General features: G+C 42.6%; 1 protein-coding gene across 1 annotated transcript in view; it reads right to left on the bottom strand.

The window, feature by feature from the left end:
- KIF27 (kinesin family member 27) overlaps positions 1-24,783 on the bottom strand; it is a 199,491-nt gene that overhangs the window by 112,505 nt on the left and 62,203 nt on the right. Inside the window, exons 9-11 of the mRNA XM_030193692.1 lie at positions 24,430-24,578; position 23,320; positions 9,277-9,482 (exon numbers count right to left, since the gene is read on the bottom strand). Coding sequence (XP_030049552.1) covers positions 9,277-9,482; position 23,320; positions 24,430-24,578 — 356 coding nt within the window. The remainder of the gene's footprint in view (positions 1-9,276; positions 9,483-23,319; positions 23,321-24,429; positions 24,579-24,783) is intronic.

Genomic DNA, 24,783 nt, shown 5'->3' with positions numbered 1-24,783 from the left:
ATAAGCTATATATAATTTTTTATAGCGATATTCTGTGTAGCGGTATCTTTTGGATAGAATTAAAAAATAAGAAAACAATATGAAGAAATGTCAGTCTCTTCAGGATTAGTAGTTTAAAATCTATGTGTTAATTTGATCTGGGGATAGATAACTTAAGCTTACTAAACAGATTTGTCCTGTAGTAGAATAGAATAATGTGGGGTAAAGTTCCGTGGAAAGGAATTTGTAGAAATCAAAGTTTTTGAATAGTACTATAGGAACGAGCAAAGAACTTGAGGGCCCTTTACTAAGCCATGGCAAAAAGTGGCCTGCAGCAGTGTGCACATTGGGCCAGTTTTTACCAAGTCCCGGAAAAAGGGCCTTATTTTAAGGGGACGGAAAATGGACATGCGGCAAAATAAAAACCAGCACACATCTATTTTCTGCCTGAGACTTTACCGTCACCCATTGACAGTGGTAAGGTCTCATGTGTTACCCAGGCGGTAGGCATGCAGCACGCACACACTTCCATCTATTGCCGGGTAAGCGCCACATGGTAGAAAATAGAAAATATTTTCTACTGCGTCTTTTCGGTGCACATCAAATTCAGAATTACCACTTGGGGCACGTTGAATGTGCATAGGCCCTTACATGCCTTTGTAAAAGGGCCCCTTAAAGTACATGCACTGGCGTTTTTCTTGAGTAGTGCCATTTTGAATTCTAGCTAGACTCGCACCTGCATGCAGAGTTCTCAAATTAAGTGGTTTACTCATTTTAATGGATTTTATTGAGGTTATATTTCAGGGTATTAATATTACTTTTTGTATATTTTCTTTAGATTTGAATGCCTGCTTGTTTTTCCAATGACCCCGATGGAGCCAGTATTTCTGGCGAAATGGGTCCCGTCGGATTGGGAAGAGTGGTTTAAATGACCCTGATTTTTGCATTAGGAGTCCAGCAGCTTTAAGGTGCTTTGAATTTCTATGCTTAAAGAATCTGCTAAATCATTGGATCTATCGTTGGAAACATATATCTCAATTTTGAACATGGAGCACTTATGACTGAGAATTAATTTTTTCACAGCGAGTGATTTTGCATTTTGATTTTTTTGCAAGCAGTGGACGTTAGTAGGTCAAAATATTTTATAAAATGAATTTGTGTCTTCTGAGCTAAAGATTTGAAGTTTGAATTTAATTTTTAAAGTTTTTTGAACTTACAGACATTAAAAATTTTGAAATACCTTAGAGTCGTTTTGAGAGACCTTTCTTGGACTGGGATATCATTTTGCTCTCTCCTTTTTGCAGCATAGTGTGGGTATTTGTTTACTATTCAGTTAGTGACAGGGTGATCTGGGGATGGAGTTGGAGCACCCGTGCACTGCCGATATTCAGTGGCAGTACCTGGATAACTAGCTAGTGAACTTAGGACAGAAAGGCTGTCTTAAGTTAACTGGGTAGCTATATGGGTACTGCCACCTGGGTAACTCCCAGCAGCTGCCTTGTGTCCACTAAGGCCAAGTTGAGGTCACAGTGTGCCAGGATAGACAACATCAGAGGCTTGAGCTAAGAACATAATTGGAAAAGGTGCAGCGAAGGGCGACTAAAATGATAGCGGGGATGGGACGACTTCCCTATGAAGAAAGACTAAGGAGGCTAGGGCTATACAGCTTGGAGAAGAGACGGCTGAGGGGAGACATGATAGAGGTATATAAAATAATGAGTGGAGTGGAACAGGTGGATGTGAAGCGTCTGTTCACGCTTTCCAAAAATACTAGGACTAGGGGGCATGCGATGAAACTACAGTGTAGTAAATTTAAAACAAATCGGAGAAAATGTTTCTTCACCCAACGTGTAATTAAACTCTGGAATTCGTTGACGGAGAAAGTGGTGAAGGCGGTTAGCTTAGCAGAGTTTAAAAAGGGGTTGGACGGTTTCCTAAAGGACAAGTCCATAAACCGCTACTAAACGGACTTGGAAAACTCCAAAATTCCAGGAATAACATGTATAGAATGTTTGTACATTTGGGAAGCTTGCCAGGTGCCCTTGGCCTGGATTGGCCGCTGTCGTGGACAGGATGCTGGGCTCGATGGACCCTTGGTCTTTTCCCAGTATGGCATTACTTATGTACTTAACATAAGAATAGCCATACTAGGTCAGATCAATGGTCCATCTAGTCCAGTATCCTGCTTCCAACAGTGGCCAATTCAGGTCACAAATACCTACCTCGTAACAATCACAACATATCTGCCCGTGCAACCAAGGAGACTCCTTGGATTTTCTTCTGAAAGCAAGACAGGGACACAACATGAACTTCAAGGAATTAAGACCCAAACCCTGCTCCAGGGCCTTCTGCAAGAACTCCATAATGTTTGGGATTTGTGAATGCCAGGGCAAGGGCTCATGCTCTGTGTACCAGCTCTCAAACAACTCACCAGACTATGACACATGCCAACGACAGACATTTTTACATTTTATATTTATTTGACATACTGCTAAATCAAAAATATATCAAAGTGATTTACAATTAAAATTAATAGAACAAAGGGGAACAAAAGGAATAAAATACAAAAGGAGACCTAAATTACAATAATATATACTCATGGGTTTGTTACAAAAATGCTAAAATATGAATATTAAACTATTTAATTAATGTAAGCAACACAAACGTGAAGTGAGAGTACATACAGGCATACAGAACATGACAATGCTAGAAGCCATGGGGCCTGACGGAAACAAAATTAGCCCAGGAATGCTTGACCAAAATTATAGGTTTTTAAGGCTGTTTTGAATTTCTTGAGTGATATTTCTTGGCAGACATCCAGAGGTTTACTATTCCAAACTGTGGGTGCCATAAGGAAACTGGAAGCCAATGTTCTTTTATTAGCAGTGGTGTAACATGGTCATGCTTCCTTCCTCCAGGCCCTGAGCAGAATAGAAACAGTCAAAACCAAGTATCCCCTGTTCCTCAGATGCTGTCTCTCAACTGCCAGGCTGAAAGCCAAAATGGATCAGATTACTCCCATGACTACCAATCCCTGCCTCAAGATCCCCTGTGGGCGCAGGGGCCCCACCAGCATGTACAATAGATCTGAATACCAAGGACAGTGAGGCCATTCAGAAGTGCCATAGGAATGGATGCCCGGCTGCCCTGTGAAGGATTCTGCTGACTAGGGGCCAGAGAGGAAATACAGAGGGGCTCCTGTCACGGCTAGGGCTGCATCAAAGCTTCAATTCTTTTCCAAGTTGAATTCTCTTATGTGGCTGAAGAAACTGCGCACACTTGGAATTCTGACATGCTGCAATCAGGTTTAAAGCACGGGGGACCAACAGGAGCTAGAAAAGATCCAGCTTCCCTTTCCCTAGATCCAGAGTATTACTGCTGAGTAAGTCTGCTTACACATTATCTATCCCCTCAATGTGCACCACTGAGATCGCTGAGAGATGAGCCTCAACCCAAGAGCAGATCCAGTCGGTCTCCAGAGCTACCACTGCACTCCTTGTTTCCCACCCCCCCTCCCGCTTGTTGTTGTACAACAATGTTGCATCATTGTCTGACATCACAGCGACTGTCTTCTCCTGCCAACGGGGGAGAAACTCCTGCAGTGCCAGACAAATGGCCTTGCCTCCAGTCAATCGATGGGCCAGGATGCCTCCAAACAGGACGCCTGACTTTGAGCAATCAGGCCCAAACAGTGGGTTCCGAATCCCAGGAGGGTCACATTGGTGGTCAACATGATTCACTTGGGAGGGTCCAGAAGAATCTCTTTGAGCAGACTGGAGAGGGCTGTCCCTCCAAGACAGACTCTGATGCAGATTCCCTGGAATGGGAAGATATAAACTGAATTCCTGACACTGGGGGGGGGGGGGGGGGGGGGGGGGGGGGTACAGCAATGCTTACTGAAAGGGGTGCATGTGAGCCCTTGCCCATGACACTACCTCCAGGGTCACCGCCACAGAACTGAGAAGCTGTGAGTAATCCTAGGCCCAAGGGCCTTCTCATTACACAGTTCCCATGTCTGCAACTGCAGATTGAGTATGTTCTCCTGGGGCAGGAATACGGTTCACTTTTTGGTATTGAAGTACACCCTGAGGTACTCCAGCTCTTGAGCAGAAGTCAAATGACTATTCGCATAATTCACTCTCTAGCCCAGGTGCTCAAGCACGCAAATCACTTCCACCATAGCCATCCTTGGGTCTGCCTCTGAATATACCTAGATCAGCCAGTCTAGATATGGATGCACATGGATTCTACCACCATGACCTTGAAAAAGGTCTCGGGTGCTGTTGCAAGGCCATAAGAACGAGACTAAGTGTCTGCCAAAGACAGAGAAACACAGAAAGAGTCCCAAAAAGCAATGTAGAGATAGACTTTCACCAGATCTGGCGAGGTCAGGTACTTGTTATATCACTAGAAAAGGTGGTATATTAAATCCAATAAGCCAAAAACTATAAGCCTTACTTACCTGGCATGACCAAGTCCATCACAAATCACAGATTTTCTATGTGGAAATGAGGGACTCAAAGGGAGGCACTGACCCTCTTGAGCTCCGGAATGGGCTTGTAGAAACTGCCCTTCTTGGGAACCACAAAATAGATGGAACATCTCACTCACCCTTGCTCTTTGCTGCAATAAATACTGCAGAATGACTTTTACTGCCTTCCTCTTGAGGGAAGATCTGTAGGGGGATGCCATAAAAGCATCAGAAATGGGTTTGATGAATTCCATGGCATAACCCTGGAGCACCACCTTCAGAACTCACTGGTCAGAAGTGATGCAGGCCCTTCTGTGGTAAAATTAGGAGAATATGCCACCCACCTGCACCTCCAAGGGGCCTGGTGACAATTAATGGGGTCTCTTTCTGGGCACTGTGGAGGATGAGGTTCCAAGGATCTTTGTCCTCTGACCACACAAAAGGGGAAACCCTTCCAGCCACTGTTGAGAGGGTGCAGGATCATTTACCATAGCAGAAGCCTTTAACCTAACTCCTGTGTAATGTGAAAAAATGTGTGCACAATCCTCAAGAAGATACTGGGGTTTTGCCACTCCAGGTCCTTTGCTAATTTCTCCAAATTCTCACCAAAACGTAGGTGGCACCAAAAGGGCAGCACATTCAACTGTGCCTTGGAGAATTCATTGGCTGACCAGTGCACAGCCACAACCCCCTATGAGCAACCACTCTGGAGGTCAGCAACCAAGCTGAAATGTGGATGAGGCTGTAGAAGACATCCTCAAAAAAGGCTGCCACCAACTCCAGACATGCCAACTCTGCAGACTCAATTTACTACTAAACCCAGTACAGCGGGACAGGGGCTATATAGATCCCACATACAGAAGCCTGACCCCTATTGCAGAAGATACAAACCTCTGTTTTAGGAACAGCTGCTCCACCCTCCTATCATGGGGGTCCTTTAGTGCCAAGCCCCTCTCATGACCAGTTTCATCATCTTCTTCGTCACTGTCTTGACCAATAACATCCACCTTAGGAAGGCATAATAGCTTAACTAGGTCCTCATGAGACAGTGAATAAAAGTTTACCCAAGAGCCTGGTATCCCAAGGGATTCCCTCCAGGGCCTCTCATATACAGCCAAAACCATTTGAGACAAAGCCCTGTGCATGGGAAAGGCCTTAAGTGGCCTCCAGAGACCCTTCAGGATAGGATCCCCATATGAGGGCAACACCTGGGATAAAGACAAAATGCACAGCATGATAAACAAAATCTATGAGCTGATCAAGCTCCTCGTGATGGAAGTGCCACCACAAAATCCTCCTTCTCAATGGGCCAAAAGTCCCCCAACTCTAGGGAGTCACTGTTCCAAGGAAGCTCTCATTGCCTTCCCTCTGCAAAGTCCCAGGGGTCCCAGACAGGGAAACCAGTGGGAGGAGATCCCATTCAACATCTGAATCCTCGCTATGAAGCCAGAGCCTCTTAAGAGAGAGAGATAGAGCACCTGAGCCTCGAGTTCCCTGACCTGCATGGGTGGAGTAGACGCCCCTAGGATTGAGGGGTACTTTTCTGTCACAGCCTACTTCACACAGTTCACTAGAGTCGCTGAGGCCTCCACCAACAGATGGGTGGGGTGAGAGATTGTTCTCCTTCCAATCCTCATGGACCCCCTTTGACCACACAACTTTGCTAAATGGAGAGATGAAAGGGGCAATTGAAGCACAACCCTGGTGAAACACAGGATTTGAAGGATGCTTACATGCACATCCCGATTCACCTCAAGTCACAGGAAATGATTGTGTATCGTATTTCTACACAGGCATTATTAGTTCAAAGCTCTGGCTTTCAGTCTTTCATCAGCTTCAAGTTCACAGTGCGTAGTAGTTGTAGTGGCTCCCTTGCAAAAGGAAGATTTCAGTACAGCCGCTGTTTCTGTCAAAATCTGCAGGCTGTGTGGTTGGAAATGCTATATCCCCTCCCTATGGCTTGCTCAAAGTCATCAGGAATGCAACGGGGGCAGCCCCATTGCAAATCAGGCAGCAGAAGCCGTCAGCAGTGCTGAGCCACTGGCTGCCAGACAGTGTTTGGCCGAGCATGCAATCCCCCATCCCTTCCCAGATCAGCATATACACCTTCCCCCAAGTTCTGGACCTGGCCAGCTTGTAGCGCTCAAGGACTAGAGTGGCCTACCCTTCCACTAGATGGCTATATGATTGCAAACAGAGAAGTTTTGTTATTTAGTGTGACAACAAAGCCTCAGATCCCTTCTCCTGTCCCACACAAAAATTGCTTGAATACTTTCTACATGTCTTATTCTGGGCTTTAAAATAACTCAGAGTACATTTGAATGTACTATAAAATGAAGACCAACTTTTGTACAGCCTTTATTGATAAGGTTCATAAAAGACTTCCTTTCTTTGCAGTCTCCTACAAAGCCACCCACAGTGCCATAAAAGCTGCATTTGAGCCTCTGAACTCTTGTGGGCTAAAATACTTAACTTGGAAGGTTGTTTATTTGGGCAGTGGTAACTGGGCTTTACTGGGACTCCCCCTATGCTTGCCTGCCACTGGTGCTGCTGCTCACTTTCTGCCATGATATGTGGCTTTATCTTTTTTTTTTTTCCTTTTGTACAAATGTATTCCCATTGCAAAAACAGGGAAATAAAGCTGAGGCTTCAATCCTTTTTTAAAGTTTTGGCTGCAAGGAAGCCTAAGCAAAAAAAAAATGGGGTGTAGCCACAGTTCCCCCATGCTGACAAGTGCCCTGCAGGGACTGCCACCGGCAAGCCTCACTAAGCTGGAGAGAAACCCCTCCAAGTTCAAGTGGGGTAAGGACTGTGGTCTGAACTCCAGGAGCAACACTGGCCCTAGAATCTTGCATCCCATGGATTTAGGTCTACACAAGGGGACCTGCTGCAATAAACCAGACCCAACCTTGATATCTGCCAGAGGTTCAGAAATACTGATGAATTCCAGCTGCACCAGCCCTTATACCAGTGATGTAACTGGAATAGTTCAGTCAGGCTAATATTCAGCCAGAAGCAATTCTTTTAAATGCTGACCGTCGCCGGCTAAATTAGCCCTGGATATTCAGTGCTAGGCCATGTCCAGCCACCGGCACTAAATATCTGGGTCTAACTGTCCCTGTAGTGGCCACCGGCATTTATGTGGGCCTGGCTGGGACCCACATAGATTTTAAAAACATATAAATAAATAAATATAAAGACAGGCCTGGCGGCTCCCCTCCCCTGTCCTAATCCCCCCTGCCACTCCCGAAGAAAATATAAACCTGCCCCAGCCCCCCTCACCTCACTTCCTTAGACCCCCCCCCCCCCCCCAATGCCTACCTGGAGATGTCCCTGGTGGTCTAGGGGGAATCAAGCTTCTTGAAAATGGCTGCTGGACCTCAAGCGGCAGTCTCGCAGTGCCTCAAGTACTTCAGGTACCGTGTTACTTGATTTACTATGAGGCTGCCGCTAGATTCACAACAGCCATTTTCAAGAGGAGACAGCACCGGGCAGGAGCGAGTGTATATCGCCCCTGCCTGCTTTCCCCCTAGACCACCAGGGACATCTCCAGGTAGGTTCAGGGGGCCTATGGAAGTGAACTGTGTGTAGGGGGGGGGGGGGGGCGCTGAATGGGAGGTGTGAACCACCAGTTCTGATGTGAGTTTTAACTGAGTACTGGCCGATATTCAGACTGGTGGTGCCCGGTTAAACTTGGTGCATAAAATTAGTACAGCCTTTTTCCTGTCCTAACTTTATGTGCTTACATAACCAGTTGGCAGTCTGAATATTGCTGCTAACTGGATAGGGCAGTGCTCCGCCTCTGTTCCTCCCCTAACCTCACCGATTAGGGATTGGCTGTTTAATGGCAATATTCAGTGTCTGATTAAGCCCCACTGAATATTGCCAGATATCTTCTACTAAATGAACAGCTAGGGGCCTCTTCTGGCCATTTAAATCACATTGACTACCAGGCCCAGTATCTCTACCTCCATCTGCTGATAAGGGGATTTAACCTATTGGTCTGGACTGGTCTAGTGGTTTGATAATGCCATTTCCAAGATTACCTCATTGACTGTATTTATGCTTATGTTTGATCTTTTCACTACTGCTGTTATGTTGTTATCAAATTTACAGTTTTGTCAACAAGCAGTACATTCTGCATTCCCCCCACCACCCCCTTGGATGGATCTCTTCATAAAGGCTGTTAATAAATCCCATAAATGTCTTAGGGCAAAATTTATGAAAGTGCACTATGATGTGAGTATGCTAGGGCCAACTGCATAATATGCCCACTAACACAGAAGCTCTTTAGTAAATTCTAGTCCTTAACATTTTACACTGCTTCAAAAATAGACTTAGCAGGGAGGTGGTCTACAAATTTTTTTTAATAAAATATATAATCGGTTAGAAAATACCACCAGAAACCCTGCACTGTGTACAGTTTGCGGATGATTTCTGCCTTATATTTTAAAATCAAATTGCATACAACAGTGGAGAAACTATCAAAAAACAGACCTTTTTTCAAAAAGGAACAACGAGAAATAACAGAAATCATATCAAGCAGAGAAGGAAAGGAACAAGCAAAAGGTAGTGAAAAAAAAAAAAAAAAGACAGAGAGCCCTGAAACATAGCATAAGAAAAGTCTCTAATGATTTTCTTCAAGAACATGATGCTATATTAGATCACCAACGAGACAGATGATGAGATGATGATGCTTTCAACAACAATAAGGCTCTAAATAAAATCCATTTGCAGACCTGTCCACAGTTGTTGGACATATAAGTTCTTTTTGGGAAGTTTAGCCCATAACCATCTACAAAACAAAACCCCAAAACAAACATTACCTGCACTTTTAGCTTTGCTACATCCATCTTCTTCCGAAAGTCTTTCTGTAACTTCAACCTCTGAGCAACATCTCTAAGTTCCTTGTTCTCTAATTCCTGCAGTTGCTTTTGGGTTTCAGCTAGTTCTTTTTTCGCCTGCTCTGCTTCTTGTTCCAGTTTGGAGATTTTCAAAGAATACTGTTTGTTTATGAAGTGAGTATCTTTACCTTAAAAGCAGGAAAGCACCAGAAAATGACATGTGAGGGTCTGGATTTGGGATTGAAGTGGGGAGGTACATCAAGAAAGAAAAGTATTGTACATCATGATGGTTAGTATATAACTGTTCTTGCAGCTCAAGAACAGTTATATACTAACCATCGTGATGAATACACAGGAATTTTTTCATAATTCAAGTATCAAATTTCATCAGGTTTGGATTACAAAGGAGAGTTGCGGACTGATATAACACAGCACAACGGGATCTTTCTTTTGCTCTTTCCTTTCTTGCTCCACAAGGACTATTTACATCAGAACAGAATAATTACAGCAATGCAAAAGATTTGAACTATATAGAATGTGGCGGACATAAGATTGATTATTAATAGTCACATTCCTAACTTCATAGTCATCATAGGTGTAATAGCTTTGTGGAGAATGATATAATGTAGACAGATGTAAGTTTGTATGAACAAATATAAATAAGGTAGAAGCACAACAGTATTTAATATATTTGCAATAATAAATGATGCATAAAACTATTCTTATAATTTAAGGAGTATAGATAAGTTTTGAAGAATAGTACTAAATAATTGTCCCGTATTTTGTTCTAATTTCAAATTAAATTTTAACTGCCAGACCCTCGACCATTCTTCTAACGTTCGGAGATCCCTTCTCATCATTTCTACTCCCTCCAGGGTATCCACTGTATTGGCCATTTTCGTGTCATCCACAAAAAGGTAAACCTTTCCTTCCAACCGTTCAGCAATATCTTCCACAAATATATTAAACAGAATAGGCCCCAGCACTGACCCCTGAGGAACTCCACTGCTCACCTTCCTTTCCTCCGAGTGGATTCCATTTACCACCACTCTCTGCCACCTGTCAGTCAACCAATTTCCTATCCAGTTCACCACATTCGGTCCTAAGTTCAACCCTTTCAGCTTATTCACGAGTCTTCTATGGGGGACCGTATCAAAGGCTTTGCTGAAATATAAGTAGATTACATCTAGCGCACTTCTTTCATCCAGTTCTTTGGTCACCCAGTCAAAGAAGTCAATAAGATTTGTTTGGCAGGATTTTCCTTTGGTAAAGCCATGTTGCCTTGGGTCCTATAACCCATTGGCTTCTAGAAAGTTAACTATCCTTTCTTTCAACAGTGACTCTATTATTTTTCCTACCACCGATGTGAGACTTACCGGTCTGTAGTTTATTTATTTATTTATTGCATTTGTATCCCACATTTTCCCACCTTTTTGGAGGCTCAATGTGGCTTACAACACATTATGGATGGTGAGGATATATTAGAAAATAGACATTTAGTGTTACAGAAGAATCATGGGAACAAGATAACGATAGAACATGGTAATAGTATAACAAGCAGATATTATAAGACCGTTCTGAATATATATGTGTAGGAGTGGTGTCTGTTCACATTTGTTGATCTTTGTGGTATGCCTTATTAAAGAGATGGGTCTTCAGTAGTTTCTTCAGGAGATGGGTCTTCAGTAGTTTCCCACTTCTTCCCTGTCTCCACTTTTGTGGACCACATCCGCTCATCTCCAATCTCGCGGTACCTCTCCCGTCTCTAAAGATTTATTTATTTTATTTATTTATTGCATTTGTATCCCACGTTTTCCCACCTTTTTGCGGCTCAGTGTGGCTTACAATACATTATGAGTCATGGAAATACAATTTGTTACAACTTGGTTATGGATTACATTGTGATGAGTTATTTGAGTCAAAGTTAAAGTATTGATAAGGAGTATAATCATGGGAAAAGCACTGAAACATTGGAAGGAAACAAGGGAGACAAAAAGGGGCAATATATGATAACAGGAAAACACTTGGTATACATTTTATGTGAGTAAAGGTATGAGTGTGGTGAGATTCCGGGGGATGAGAATTCAGGAGTGGCTGTATTGATGCATAACTGAACAATGAGTGTGGGCTTTATGTGTTTTGGTTCTTTCCGTAAATTTTCTCAAAAAGATGGGTCTTCAATAGTTTGCGGAAGGTGGTTTGTTCGTAGATCGTTTTCAGGTTGCGTGGTAGTGTGTTCCAGAACTGCGTGCTCATGTAAGAAAAGGTTGATGCGTGCAGCGCCTTGTATTTCAAGCCCTTGCAATTAGGGAAGTGGAGGTTGAGGAAAGTTTGGGATGATCTTTTAGCGTTTCTGGGTGGTAAGTCTATTAAATCAGACATGTAGGCTGGGCCTTCGCCGTGAATGATTTTGTGGACTAATATGCATACTTTAAAAGTGATGCGTTCCTTGAGTGGGAGCCAGTGTAGCTTCTCTCGTAAGGGTTTTGCACTTTCATATTTTGGTTTTCCGAAGATGAGTCTGGCTGCTGTATTCTGGGCTGTTTGAAGTTTCCTCAGTATATGCTCTTTGCTACCTGCGTATAGTGAGTTGCAGTAGTCCAGATGGCTGAGTACGAGGGATTGCACTAGGCTGCGAAAGACAGATCTTGGGAAGAATGGTCTTATTCTTTTCAGTTTCCACTTGCAGTAGAACATCTTTTTGGTTGTGTTGTTTGCATGAGTTTCGAGTGTTAGGTGGCGGTCGATAGTGACTCCAAGGATTTTTAACGTTTCTGAGATTGGAAGGTTTAGTTTAGGTGTGTTTATAGCGGTGAATTCATTCGTGTTGTACTGGGAAGTGAGTATCAGGCATTGAGTTTTTTCTGCATTTAGTTTCAAGCGAAATGCATCTGCCCATGTGTTCATGATGTGTAGAAGTAGTTTCCAGGCATTTAGTGTTTGTTCATCTCTCTTTTTGTTCCATGCGCGTTCTAGTTTCCTAACTTGTGTATTAAGTTTTTTCAGCTCTTCGGTGAACCATGGGTTTATTTTTTTCCTGTGTGATGTTCTGGTTTGGATTGGGGCGATTTTGTCTAATGTTGTTGTTGTACATAATTCGTCCCATTCTTGGAGGAATTGGATGGTGTCAGCATTTGTTGACCATTCTTTCTGGTAGATCTGTTGTCAGAATGTTATGGGGTCTATTTTTCCTCTCGTGGTGTATGTTGTTCGCTCATGTTTATTGATTGTGTTTGTGTGTGTTTTTCGCCAGTAGAGAGAGACATTTGCTTTATGGTGGTCTGACCATATCGTGGGTGTCCATCTTGTGTCAGTAAGTATGATAGTAGAGTCCGGGTCAAATTTGTGTGTTATGATGTCTAGTGTGTGACCTTTTTTGTGTGTTGGTTGCGTGTTTTAAGAATTCTTTGCATTCTCGTGTGCCTGTTGAGGTGTCGTCTTCAAGGTGTAGGTTGATGTCTCCTATTATAAGGATGTTTGAGGCAGATACACATGTGTTCGAGATGAAGTCCATTAGTTGTGTTTGGGAGTCTTGCCATTTTCCTGGTGGTCTGTAGAATAGGATTGCGTTAAGGTGTCCTATTAGGTTTGGATGATTAATTCTTGTCGAGGCAATTTCAAGTTGTGGTGAGGTGGATTCACCCGTGGTTGTGATGGTGAATTCGGGTTTGTAAATTATGGCTATTCCGCCCCCTCTTTTTCCATTTCGAGTCCAGTGGGTGATTTTGTATTCTGGTGGGCATGTTTCTAAGATGGCGGGGGCTGTGGAACCAGGTTTCTGTGATAAATAGAAGGTCTAAATTGTCTGTGGTGATCCAGTCTAGTATATCTACTGAGTTGCTTACTGCTGATCTTGCATTGATGTATCCTAGTTGGATTGAGCGATGTGGTTCTGTGGGGAGGTTCGTTGTGTTTATTTTTATTAGTGGTCTGTTTCTTCGGTGGTTGAGATTGTTGTTGTTTTCCTCTTTTTGTTGGTGGTGTTCATGTCTGGGGATTTTTCCTTTTAGTTGGTTATTGTGTCTTTGGTTTGGTGAGTTGTTAAAAGGTTGTACACAGGGTTGGTGTATTGTGGGTGGTTTGTTATGGATGTTCTTTAGAGTGGGCATTGTGTTGTGTGTGTGTGAGTGCTGTTTGCTTTGTGAGTTGTGGGGTTGTTGTTGTCTGAGTTATGGGTTGTGTTTGCGTGTAGGAGTAGGGTGAGATAATGAATGGTTAGAAGTGTTTTACTGGTATTCATATCTGTGTTTAAGGCGCTGTTGCAGACATTCAGTTGGTTTACATTCAAAGCAAAGCAAAGCCTACATTTGCATTTAAGCTTAGCAACATTCAGTTGGTTTACATTCAAAGCGAAGCAAAGCCTACATTTGCATTTAAGCTTAGCAACATTTCATTCTGATCGTGCTTGGTTTATAATCAGAGCAAAGCAAAGCCTGTATTTACAGTTGGAGCATAATATTGAGTGTTACATATTAGATAAATAAATCTTTAAGAGGTCCCACCAGGACCTCTCTGAGCTCCCTCAGTATCCTGGGATGTATCCCATCCAGCCCCATAGACAAAAACCAGTAAGAATATAATCAAGAAAAATAAAGCAGTAAAGGAGACTTGGCTGAATATTTTAAATCCCAAATATTTATACACAAACATGTTTTAAATATTCTCTCCATACTGTACAACAGTAACACTAGGTGCTATAGATACAGGTCAGCTAACAGCCAAAAATGCAGTCAACTGTGCTGGCTGAAAGAAAACATATTTGACTGATTTGTACTTAACAATGCTTGTGCAGGGACATTTAAGATAGAAGGCGGCTCCCAACTGAAGAACCCCAGGATGCATCAGAAGAAACTTGCGTCTTTGTTTCTGAGTCTCTTTAGTTATATCAGGAAACATCCTTCCTTTCCAGTTCAAAAACAAATAATCTTTGTATTTGAAGAAAGGGTGACGTAGCCAATCCTGGTTAGATTTCAATACAAGAGAGACTATCACCATTGCCGTTGTTGCTAAATTAGTCAGAAGTCTCCAATATTTCTGAAATATCTAAGTGAGGAGGCAAAGATGTATTTTGTGCTATATCTTCTAATCTCCTTTTAGACAGTGGAAGATAGTAGATCTGGGTAATAGAGGGCATCTTTTCAGGTGATATATTTAATATCTCTGTTAGATACTGAACAAAAATTTCTCTTGGAGACAGTATAGGCAACTTTGGAAAGTTTAAAAACCGTACATTAGATGCCCTCGCCTGGTTCCCCAGCATTTCCACTTTAAATCTCAAGTTCACATTATCCTTTATTATAGTAGCATCAACTTCCTTTAGAGACTGAATATCTTTCTTACAATCATCCACAGTTTGTTTCAAGACTTGCATCTCTGTTGTTAGACCTTGGAGTTTGTTCTCAAGTTTATTCTAAATGTACTCGGCTGCAGAGGTGGTGTTCATCTGTCCAGGTTAAGAGTGACATCCATAGCCAAAGAACCTTCTGGTCCACCTGTCTCCAGTTTGACTCTAAGCAGATTCTTTTCATCGGACTCATTTTGGGGTCCCCTCTCGTTCCAGAAAACGGTCAATCGGACCTTGCACTGGGGTGTACCTTGGGCCTCTAAGGAATAGGACTGGGTTTTCTCACGTTTACCCTAGGTAAGAATTCTATGTCAAATATTGGACTTTCAAAATTTATGTTTCAAAATGTTTTTATTCAAACATTAGCTGAAGAAATGCCAGAAAACAGGTTCATAAGACTTTATACATAACAAACTATACCCTCCCACCTCCCTCCCCTCCCTCCCACCCTCCAGACAGACTCTTAAGGGTCCACTTTATCTCCAAGACCAAAACCACTTGGGGACCATCAATGTTGAAACTGTAAACCTTTTGCCGAGGTAATGTTATCCACTTCCAGTATCTCTAATCTCATAAAAAGTAACATATGGGCTTGCCATTGCTGAAGTGATGGTGCTCGCATAGAGAGCCATTCTGATAATATTATTTTTTTTGCTATGATGATGGCACGTTACAAAGTCTCAAAAACCCCGAGGCACCGGGGACCCCAGTTGAGGATGTCCAAACAACAGTAAAGGATCAAAATGCCATCCGGCTGCCCAGGTTTGTGAAGTCAGAAGCAAGAGGCTTTTTCAAAAGATTGTAATTCTTGGGCAGGACCAAAACATGTGGCCCAAAGCTACACCGTCTTTACCACATTTCATGCAAGCACCTGTTGGCGACAACCCCATGTGAAAGGCTTGCCTTGGGGATATGCACATACACAAAGCAAACTTGTTTTGAAGTTCCCAATGAGATGTCATCTGTGAGTTCCTATGCAGGGATTGCACATGTGCTTTGAAAAGTGTAGTGGACAGTGAGATGCCCAGATCTGTGTTCCATAGGTTAGCTAATCTTGTAAAATTAAGTTCAGGTACAGTATCTCAAATATACCGATGATGAAATGATAATGGCATCTTTTGCGGGGTGCCAAGGGTGAATGCCGCAGCAAGTTCTTCTTGTACATCCTCAGCTAGGTCCACCCAAGGCAAGCTGGAAACATAATGTTTCAGTTGGTGGTAGTGAAAAATGTCTGCTGATGGCAATGAGAATTCTTTTTGTAAATCAGAAAATGACTTAATCTGACCCTCCTCTGTCACTGCATGCAACAAGTATACTAGACCCTTTCATTGCCTTCTTCGAAATACAGCATACAGGCTCCCAGAAAGGAAGGCCGGGTTGTCACAGATGGCTATGTAAGGAGTTACCTTTGAACAGAAGTGGTGATGTCGACAGATCCTCTGCCATACTGCTTTAGCTCTTGGAGGAGGAATGCAGCACTGGGGGTATGCTTCCTCCCGCCATATGAAGTAAACAGCTGAAGTGAACATCTTGAGTCAATTTTGTTTCTATTGTAGTAGCTGAGAAGTCTTGTGTTGAGCGGAACCAATCTGTGATGTGTCTCATGCCACTGGCGATGGTGATGTGCCACAGACTTAAATGTCCCAGGCCACCATACTCTACAGGTATTTGTAAGATGAACAGTGGCAGCCTCGTATTCTTCCCCCACCACAGGAATCGTTGTATGTAGCAATTCAGTTTTTTTTCATCTTTACGTTTAAAGTACAAAGGCAAAACTTGAAAAACATACAACCATCGAGGGATAATTAACATATTGTACAAGGCAATGTGTCCTAGTAATGACACAGGACAAGCCTGCCAGGCTTGTAACCTATTACAGGTGTCATTAAGTAATCTAGTAACATTGCATAAAGTTGGGACAAGTCACTAATTGTGTGTGAAGCTCTAGCTCTTTAATACATAGGTCTCGCTTCCTTCTCGCACCCAACTTTATAAGGTGACCAATTACCACTGTCATGAGAGCATCTCAGAGAACACCATCTGATAGCTTTCCGTGTCATTAATTTCCATATAATTTTTTATGACCTCACGTATTTCCGCGCAAACCTTCACATCCCCCAATATAGATTCATTTAATCTCCAAAATGTGTGGCGTTTCTCACCTTGTAAACCCGACAAGTGAACCCAGACTGGAGAATGATCGAAGGCATGTATACTCTCTATATCAGTGTCTTTATAGAATAATAGCAGAAGTGGTGAATCAGGTGCCTATGTTACCTTTATATTATATTTGGATCAGGACTGATGATTACCGTGTTTCCCCGAAAATAAGACACCGTCTTATATTAAATTTTGCTCCCCAAGACCTGCTAGGTCTTATTTTCAGGGGAGGCCTTATTTTTCGGGGAAACATCGGGGTCACTCCCCCCCCCCCCCCGAGATCGCCGGCTCCCCTCCTCGAGCGGTGGCTCCCCCTGCCCTCAGTCGCTCCCGGAAGTAACTAACCTCTTAAATGCTTCCTTTCACCATTCATCTTCGCACTCGCCGCAAGCAGCAGGGCAGGCCACTCCTTCCTTCCGTGTCCCGCCCTCGCCTGACGTAACGTAACGTCAGACGAGGGCGGGACACGGAAGGAAGGAGTGGCCAGCCCTGCTGCTTGCGGCGAGTGCGAAGGTGAAAGGAAGCGGTTAAGAGGTTGGTTCCGGGAGTGACTGAGGGCGGGGGGAGCCGCTGATCGAGGGGGGGAGCCGGCGATCTCGGGTGGGGGGGTGACCCCGATGTTTCCCCGAAAAATAAGGCCTCCCCTGCTAGGTCTTATTTTCGGGGGATGCCTTATATTTTCAAATTTAAGCAAGACCTCTACTAGGTCTTACTTTCGGAGGATGTCCTATTTTCGGGGAAACACGGTATATGTTAGGGTATTTTATTTATTTATTGCATTTTATCCCACATTTTCCCACCTATTTGCAGGCTCAATGCAGCTTACAATTTTCCGTCATGGCTTTCGCCAGTTCAGAGTACAGATACAATTGGTATTATATAGAGAATATGGATGACATAATAAACAATCAGGAAAAAGAGAAAACGTTCAATCTGGCTGCAGTGTTTTGGGCTGTTTGAAGTTTTTTGATGATTTGTACTTTACAGCCAGCAAGAAGTGCATTGCAGTACTCTAAATGACTTAATACCATTGATTGTACCAGGTTACGAAAGATTCCCCTTGGAAAGAAAGGTTTTACTACTACTACTACTACTACTTAACATTTATAAAGCGCTACTAGGGTTACGCAGCGCTGTACAATTTAACAAAGAGAGACAGTCCCTGCTCAAAGAGCTTACAATCTAATAGACAAGTGAACGGTCGGTCCGATAGGGGCAGTCAAATTGGGGCAGTCTGGATTCACTGAACGGTAAGGGTTAGGTGCCAAACGCAGCATTGAAGAGGTGGGCTTTAAGCAAAGACTTGAAGACGGGCAGGGAGGGGGCTTGGCGTAAGGGTTCAGGAAGGTTGTTCCAAGCATAGGGTGAGGCGAGGCAGAATGAGCGGAGCCTGGAGTTGGCGGTGGTGGAGAAGGGTACTGAGAGGAGGGATTTATCCTGTGAACGGAGGTTACGGGCGGGAACGTAAGGGGAGATGAGGGTAGAGAGGTAGTGAGGGGCAGCAGACTGAGTGCATTTGTAGGTAAGAAGGAGAAGCTTGAATTGAATGCGGTATCTGATCGGAAGCCAGTGAAGTGACCTGAGGAGAGGGGTGATATGAGTATATCGGTTCTGGCGGAATATGAGACGTGCAGCAGAGTTCTGAACAGACTGAAGGGGGGATAGATGGCTAAGTGGGAGGCCGGTGAGGAGTAAGTTGCAGTAGTCCAGGCGAGAGGTAATGAGAGCGTGGACGAGAGTTCGGGTGGTGTGTTCAGAGAGGAAAGGGCAAATTTTGCTGATGTTAAAGAGGAAGAAGCGACAGGTCTTGGCTATCTGCTGGATATGCGCAGAGAAGGAGAGAGAGGAGTCAAAGATGACTCCGAGGTTGCGGGCAGATGAGATGTTTTATTCTTTTGAGTTTCCACATTGAGTGGAACATCTTCCTTGTTGTATTCTTCATATGGCTTTCAAGTGTAAGATTTCGGTCGATGGTAATTCCAAGAATTTTCAGGGTATCTGAGACTGGAAGGGTGAAATTAGGTGTGGATATTGTGGTGAAATTATTAGCATTATATTGTGATGTAAGTACAAGACATTGTGTTTTTTCACCTTTAAGTTATAACTGGAATGCATCCGCCCATGAATGCATGATTTGGAAGCTGTGGTTAATGTCTTTGGTAATTTCTTTTAAATCTTGTTTAAACGGGATGTAAATCGTGACGTCATCTGCATATATATATGGATTAAGGCCCTGATTGGATAACGATTTGGCCAAGGGTGTCATCATTAGGTTAAAAAGAGTTGGAGAGAGTGGAGATCCTTGGGGGACACCACGTTCGGGTATCCATGAAGCTGACATACTCGAATTAGATTTCACTTGATATGTTCTTGTAGTTAGGAAGCCTCTGAACCAGTTATCCAACTCCAAAGTATTCTAGGATATATAATAATATTTTATGGTTTACCATGTCAAATGCACTAGACATATCAAACTGTAGGAGAAGAATCTTCTTGCCAGTTGCAATTGATTGTTTAAATTTATTTAAGAGAGTAGTTAGTACTGTTTCGGTACTGTGGTTAGACCGGAATCCTGATTGAGAGTCATGAAGGATTGAGAATTTATTTAAGTAATTGATAAGTTGCTTGGTAACATCATCTTCCATTAATTTGGTTACCAGAGGGATAGATGCTACTGGGCGATAATTAGTTAAGCCGCTTGTATTTTTTTTCCAGTCCTTAGGTATAGGGGTGAGTAAAATATTTCCTTTGTCCTTTAGGAAGAGTCCATTTTGTAGCATGTAATTCAGATTCATTGTAAGGTCAGATATAAATTGTTGAGGGGCAAATTCTATAAGATTGTTTGGGCATATGTTTAGTTTGCAATAGGACTTGGCGAACCTTTTAATTGCTCAGAAGATGGTGTCATCCAAGAGTGTGTCAAAGTTAGTCCAGGTTTGGTCAGCTGGGTGTTCATCAGGGTGTGGGTCAAGACAGTCGAGGAATTTAACATAATCGTTGGTTTGGTAACTTTACAATTTTCTCTTTGAAGTATTTCTCAAGATTATCTGCTGATGGGGTATCTGCGTTGGTTGGTGTAGAATCTAGTAACTGCTCACCAGTTGAAATAATTCTTCATTAAACCAAGGTATTGAGTTCTTTCTACATGATGTTCTAGTTTTCAAAGGTGCTATGTTGTCTAATATACTTCTGCATCTGTTGTCCCATTGTAGAAAAAATTGGTTTCAGTCTGTTTGTGCTGACCATTCATTGTGATAAAATTGTTGCCAAAATATTAACGGGTCGATTTGGACTCTCGTGGTATAGGTTAAGCGATCATGACTCTGGTGTAAATCTTTTTTTCGCCAATGAAGAGAAAGGTTTAACTTGTAGTGGTCAGACCATGGTGTAGGTGTCCATTTTGTAACAGTTAATACAAAATTTGAGTCTGATGAGAGTTTGTGTGTAATAGTGTCCTTTCATATGGGTTGGTTGAATATCTGGCAAGTTAAGATCCCATATTTGAAAAAAAATCCTTACATTCATGCACGTTAATTGAGTTATGGTCTTCAAGGTGAAGATTAATATCCCCTATTATAAGAAGGTTGGAATTTGAAATACAAGCATTCGATATGAAGTCCATGAAGAGTGTTTGGCAATCATGCCAATTTCCTGGTGGTCTATAAAAGAGGACAACATTAAGGTGAACAGATTTAAATGATTGATTCTAATTAAGGCAATTTCAAGTTGGGGAAGTATGAATTCAGCGGTAGTTGTAACAGTAAAGTGGGATCTATAGATAACAGCTATACCGCCTCCTCTTTTTCCATTTCTTGTCCAGTGGATGATTTTGTAATCTGGGGGCATAATCTAAAGTAATGGGGTCTTTGTGATCATGAATCCAGGTCTCACAAATTAACAAAAGATCAAGATTGTCTGTTGTGATCCAGTCTGTTATGGTTGTTGTTTTGTTAACTACCGATCTTGCATTAATATACCCCAGTTGGATTGATTGGTAAGGGTCAGTTAGGGTCGGAGATGTATTAATTTTTATTATTTGTCTTTCCTCTTGGAATCTGGGATTGTTTTGTCCTTTCTTTCCTTTGTGTTGATTGTGACCATGTGTATTAGATTTTCCTTTTGGTTGATTATTATTCTTATGGTGAGGTGTATTTTTAGGTAGTCTGCAAGGGTTATGTATTGTGGGAATATTGTTGTCTGTGAGAGGGGTGGTCAACTGTGCTCCACTGCCCCCACTCACCAGAATGGCCACTGTCTTGATCTTATCCTCTTCTCAAACTGCTCACTCTCCAGTTTCTGTGCCTCAACTCTTCCCATCATCTGATAACTTTCACACTTAAAACACCCTCCTCCCCAGTCCCGTCCAATCTTAACCAATACATTTAGGAATCTTCAGGCTATTGACCCTTCTACTCTGTCCTCCAATGTTTCAAATCTCTTCTCTATCGCTATGTTATCCAAGTCTGTCAATGAGGCTGTCTCTTCCTATAATACCATTCTCTCATCTGCTCTGAATACTCTCGCTCCTCCCATTCCCCATTCTGTAAAATGTACCAAACCCCAGCCTTGGCTGACCTCTAGAATCCACTACCTACGTTCCTGTGCCCGCTCTGCCAAACGCCTTTGGCTGAGATCCCGTGCCCCTGCTGACTTCATACATTTCAAATTCTTGCTGACTTCCTTCCAATCTGCTCTTTTACTTGCCAAACAGGACTTTTTACATCCAGTTGACAAATTCTCTTTGCTCAAATCTTTGACGTCTCTTTGCCACACTGAACTCTCTCCTCAAAGTGCCTTCACCTCCAACCTCCCCTTCACTTTCCCCCCAGACCCTGGCTGAGTTCTTTCATGACAAGGTTCACAAAATCAAATTTGAATTCTCAACCAGGTCACCTCCATCTCGCCTTCCCTTAGTCCATTCTCTCAACCCTTCAACCCCTGCCTCCTTTTTCTTCCTTTTCTGAAATCACTGAAGAGGAAACTACACATCTTATTTCCTCCTCAAAACTAACTACCTGTTCCTCTGATCCTATTCCCACCCATCTACTTAACACTATCTCTCCTACTGTCAACCCTTTTATCTGTCATATCCTCAATCTTTCACTGTCCACTGCGACTGTTCCTGATGCCTTCAAACATGCCGTAGTCACACCACTCCTTAAAAAACCTTCATTGGACCCTACCTGTCCTTCCAACTATAGCCCCATCTCCCTCCTCCCTTTCCTATCCAAGATATCTGAACATGCTGTTCACCGCCGTTGCCTTGACTTTCTTTCATCTCAAGCTATTCTTGATCCATTTCAATCTGGCTTTCGCCCCCTTCATTCAACTGAAACAGCACTTGCTAAAGTCTCCAATGATCTGTTCCTGGCCAGATCCAAAGGTCTCTATTCTAGCCTCATCCTTCTCGATCTATCTGCTGATCACAGCCTACTCCTTGATACGCTGTTCTCACTTGGATTACAGGGCTCTGTTCTTTCCTGGTTTTCTTCTTATCTTTCCCAGTGTACCTTTAGTGTATACTCTAGTGGATCCTCCTCTACTTCTATCCCACTGTCAGTTGGTGTACCTCTGGGATCTGTCCTGGGACCTCTTCTTTTCTCCATCTATACTTCTTCCCTTGGTACTCTGATCTCATCCCATGGTTTTCAGTATCATCTTTATGATGATGACTCCCAGATCTACCTCTCCACATCAGAAATCTCAGCCAAAATCCAGGCCAAAGTATCAGCCTGCCTGTCTGACATTGCTTCCTGGATGTCTCAGCGCCATCTGAAACTAAACGTGACCAAGACTGAGCTTCTCATCTTTCCCCCTAAACCAACCTCTTCTCCTCCCCCATTCTCTATTTCTGTGGATAACACTCTCATCCTTCCTGTCTCATCAGCGCGTAACCTTGGGGTCATCTTCGACTCCTCCCTCTCCTTCTCGGCACATATTCAGCAGACTGCTAAAACCTGTTGTTTCTTTCTCTATAATATCACCAAAATTCACCCTTTCCTTTCTGAGCACACTAGCAGAACCCTCATCCACACTCTTATCACCTCTCGCTTAGACTATTGCAACTTGCTTCTCACAGGTCTCCAACTTAGCCATCTCTCTCCTCTACAATCTGTTCAAAATTCTGCTGCATGACTAATATTCTGCCAGTGTCGTTATGCTCATATTAGCCCTCTCAAGTCACTTCACTGGCTTCCTATCCGTTTCCGCATACAGTTCAAACTCCTCTTATTGACCTATAAGTGCATTCACTCTGCAGCTCCTCAGTACCTCTCCACTCTCATCTCTCCCTACATTCCTCCCCGGGAACTCCATTCACTGGGTAAATCTCTCTTATCTGCACCCTTCTCCTCCACTGCTAACTCCAGACCATTCCTTTTATCTTGCTGCACCATATGCCTGGAATAGACTCCCTGAGCCAGTACGTCAAGCTCCATCTCTGGCCGTCTTCAAATCTAAGCTAAAAGCCCACCTTTTTGATGCTGCTTTTAACTCCTAACCCTTAGTCACTTGTTCAGAACCCTTATTTTATCATCTTCACTTTAATATTCCCTTATCTCTTGTTTGTCCTGTTTGTCTGACCTAATTAGATTGTAAGCTCTGTCGAGCAGGGACTGTCTCTTCATGTTCAAGTGTACAGCACTGCGTACGTCTAGTAGCGCTTTAGAAATGATAAGTAGTAGTAGTAGTAAATTAGGGATAGAAAGTAAATTATTAAAAGCAATTTGGAGAGATTCATTTTGGCTTTGGTTTTGTGCAGTACAGTAGGTTTAGAGGGAACACAGTGGTCAACGGTACAAGGCAATAATAACTAAATGAGAACAGTTTAGTATAATGCCATAAAATGCAGTATGAGCAGTAGTAACTTATGGGAGTTTACAGTCACTAGTGCAGTTCAATGTGATGCAGAAAAGTACTGTAGTAACTCAAGGGAGTTACAGACATCAGTATAGTCAAGTATAAAAGAGTAAAACACAGCAAAAGCAGTTAAAATGCAGTAATCGCCTATAGGAGTTTAGAATCACCTGTGCAGCTCAGTACAATGCAGTAGAATACAGTAAACACATTTAGGACCTCATAATGAAGTAGGAGCAGGAGTAGCTGATGGAATACATCGTCGTAAGGACAATACAATGCACTCTGATACAACAGAAGCTATTCAAAAGTCAGTACCATCAGAACTAATGAAAAGTCAATGGATTATACGGTGGTCACCATTTGGAGGCTACCATTTAAAGATCTCTGTATAGCCCACATATGATCATCCAATAAATCCTATATATAATTTATCAGTCTGTAATACAGAGAAATGCTTATTGTTAGCCTTTATAAAATTGGCTTAAAGCAGGCACCTTTCTGGATGTCTCACATTGGTGTCCTGTTATAAAATCATGCCATAGCTTAGAGTTGTGTCAACCCAAGAACATCATATGCTCATTAAATGCTTCTTTACTTTAAATACTATCCTTAGCTCAAGTGGTAGAAGTCACTTGACTCTCTCAAATAATCATTTGACATGGCTTACTTTCTGACTTCCAAAATGGTGACTCAACCATTAAAGCTTTATTATAGCTAATATAACAGTGTTCATGCATATTTAGTTGGTGCATGATTTTTTTTAAACACATTACCTGTTTTATCAATTCTTTAATGAGTTCCTCCTTCATCTTGATATTGATCGTAATTTCACGCATTTTTTGTTTTGCCTCATTGAGCCTTAGCTCTGAATGCCTCAAATTCTTCATATTTAATACTTGGCTTTGCCGGAGGCCCTCCATATCTACAGTTTGAGATAAGAAACAGTCACTGTACTGACAGCATGTTTCATATACCAGAGAAGTAATTGTATAAAAGTATTTTTGCAAGTATATAACGGTACACATTCATAAAATGTCACTTATAAAATGACCCCACCTATCAAAGTATGCGCAAAGACAAAAATGCATGCACTATAAAGAAATCTAGGTGCAGGCATGTTCAGAGGT

Source organism: Microcaecilia unicolor, chromosome 2, assembly GCF_901765095.1.
Source record: "Microcaecilia unicolor chromosome 2, aMicUni1.1, whole genome shotgun sequence".
Classification (NCBI taxonomy): Eukaryota; Metazoa; Chordata; class Amphibia; order Gymnophiona; family Siphonopidae; genus Microcaecilia; species Microcaecilia unicolor.
This window is presented reverse-complemented; position numbering and strand designations above follow the sequence as displayed.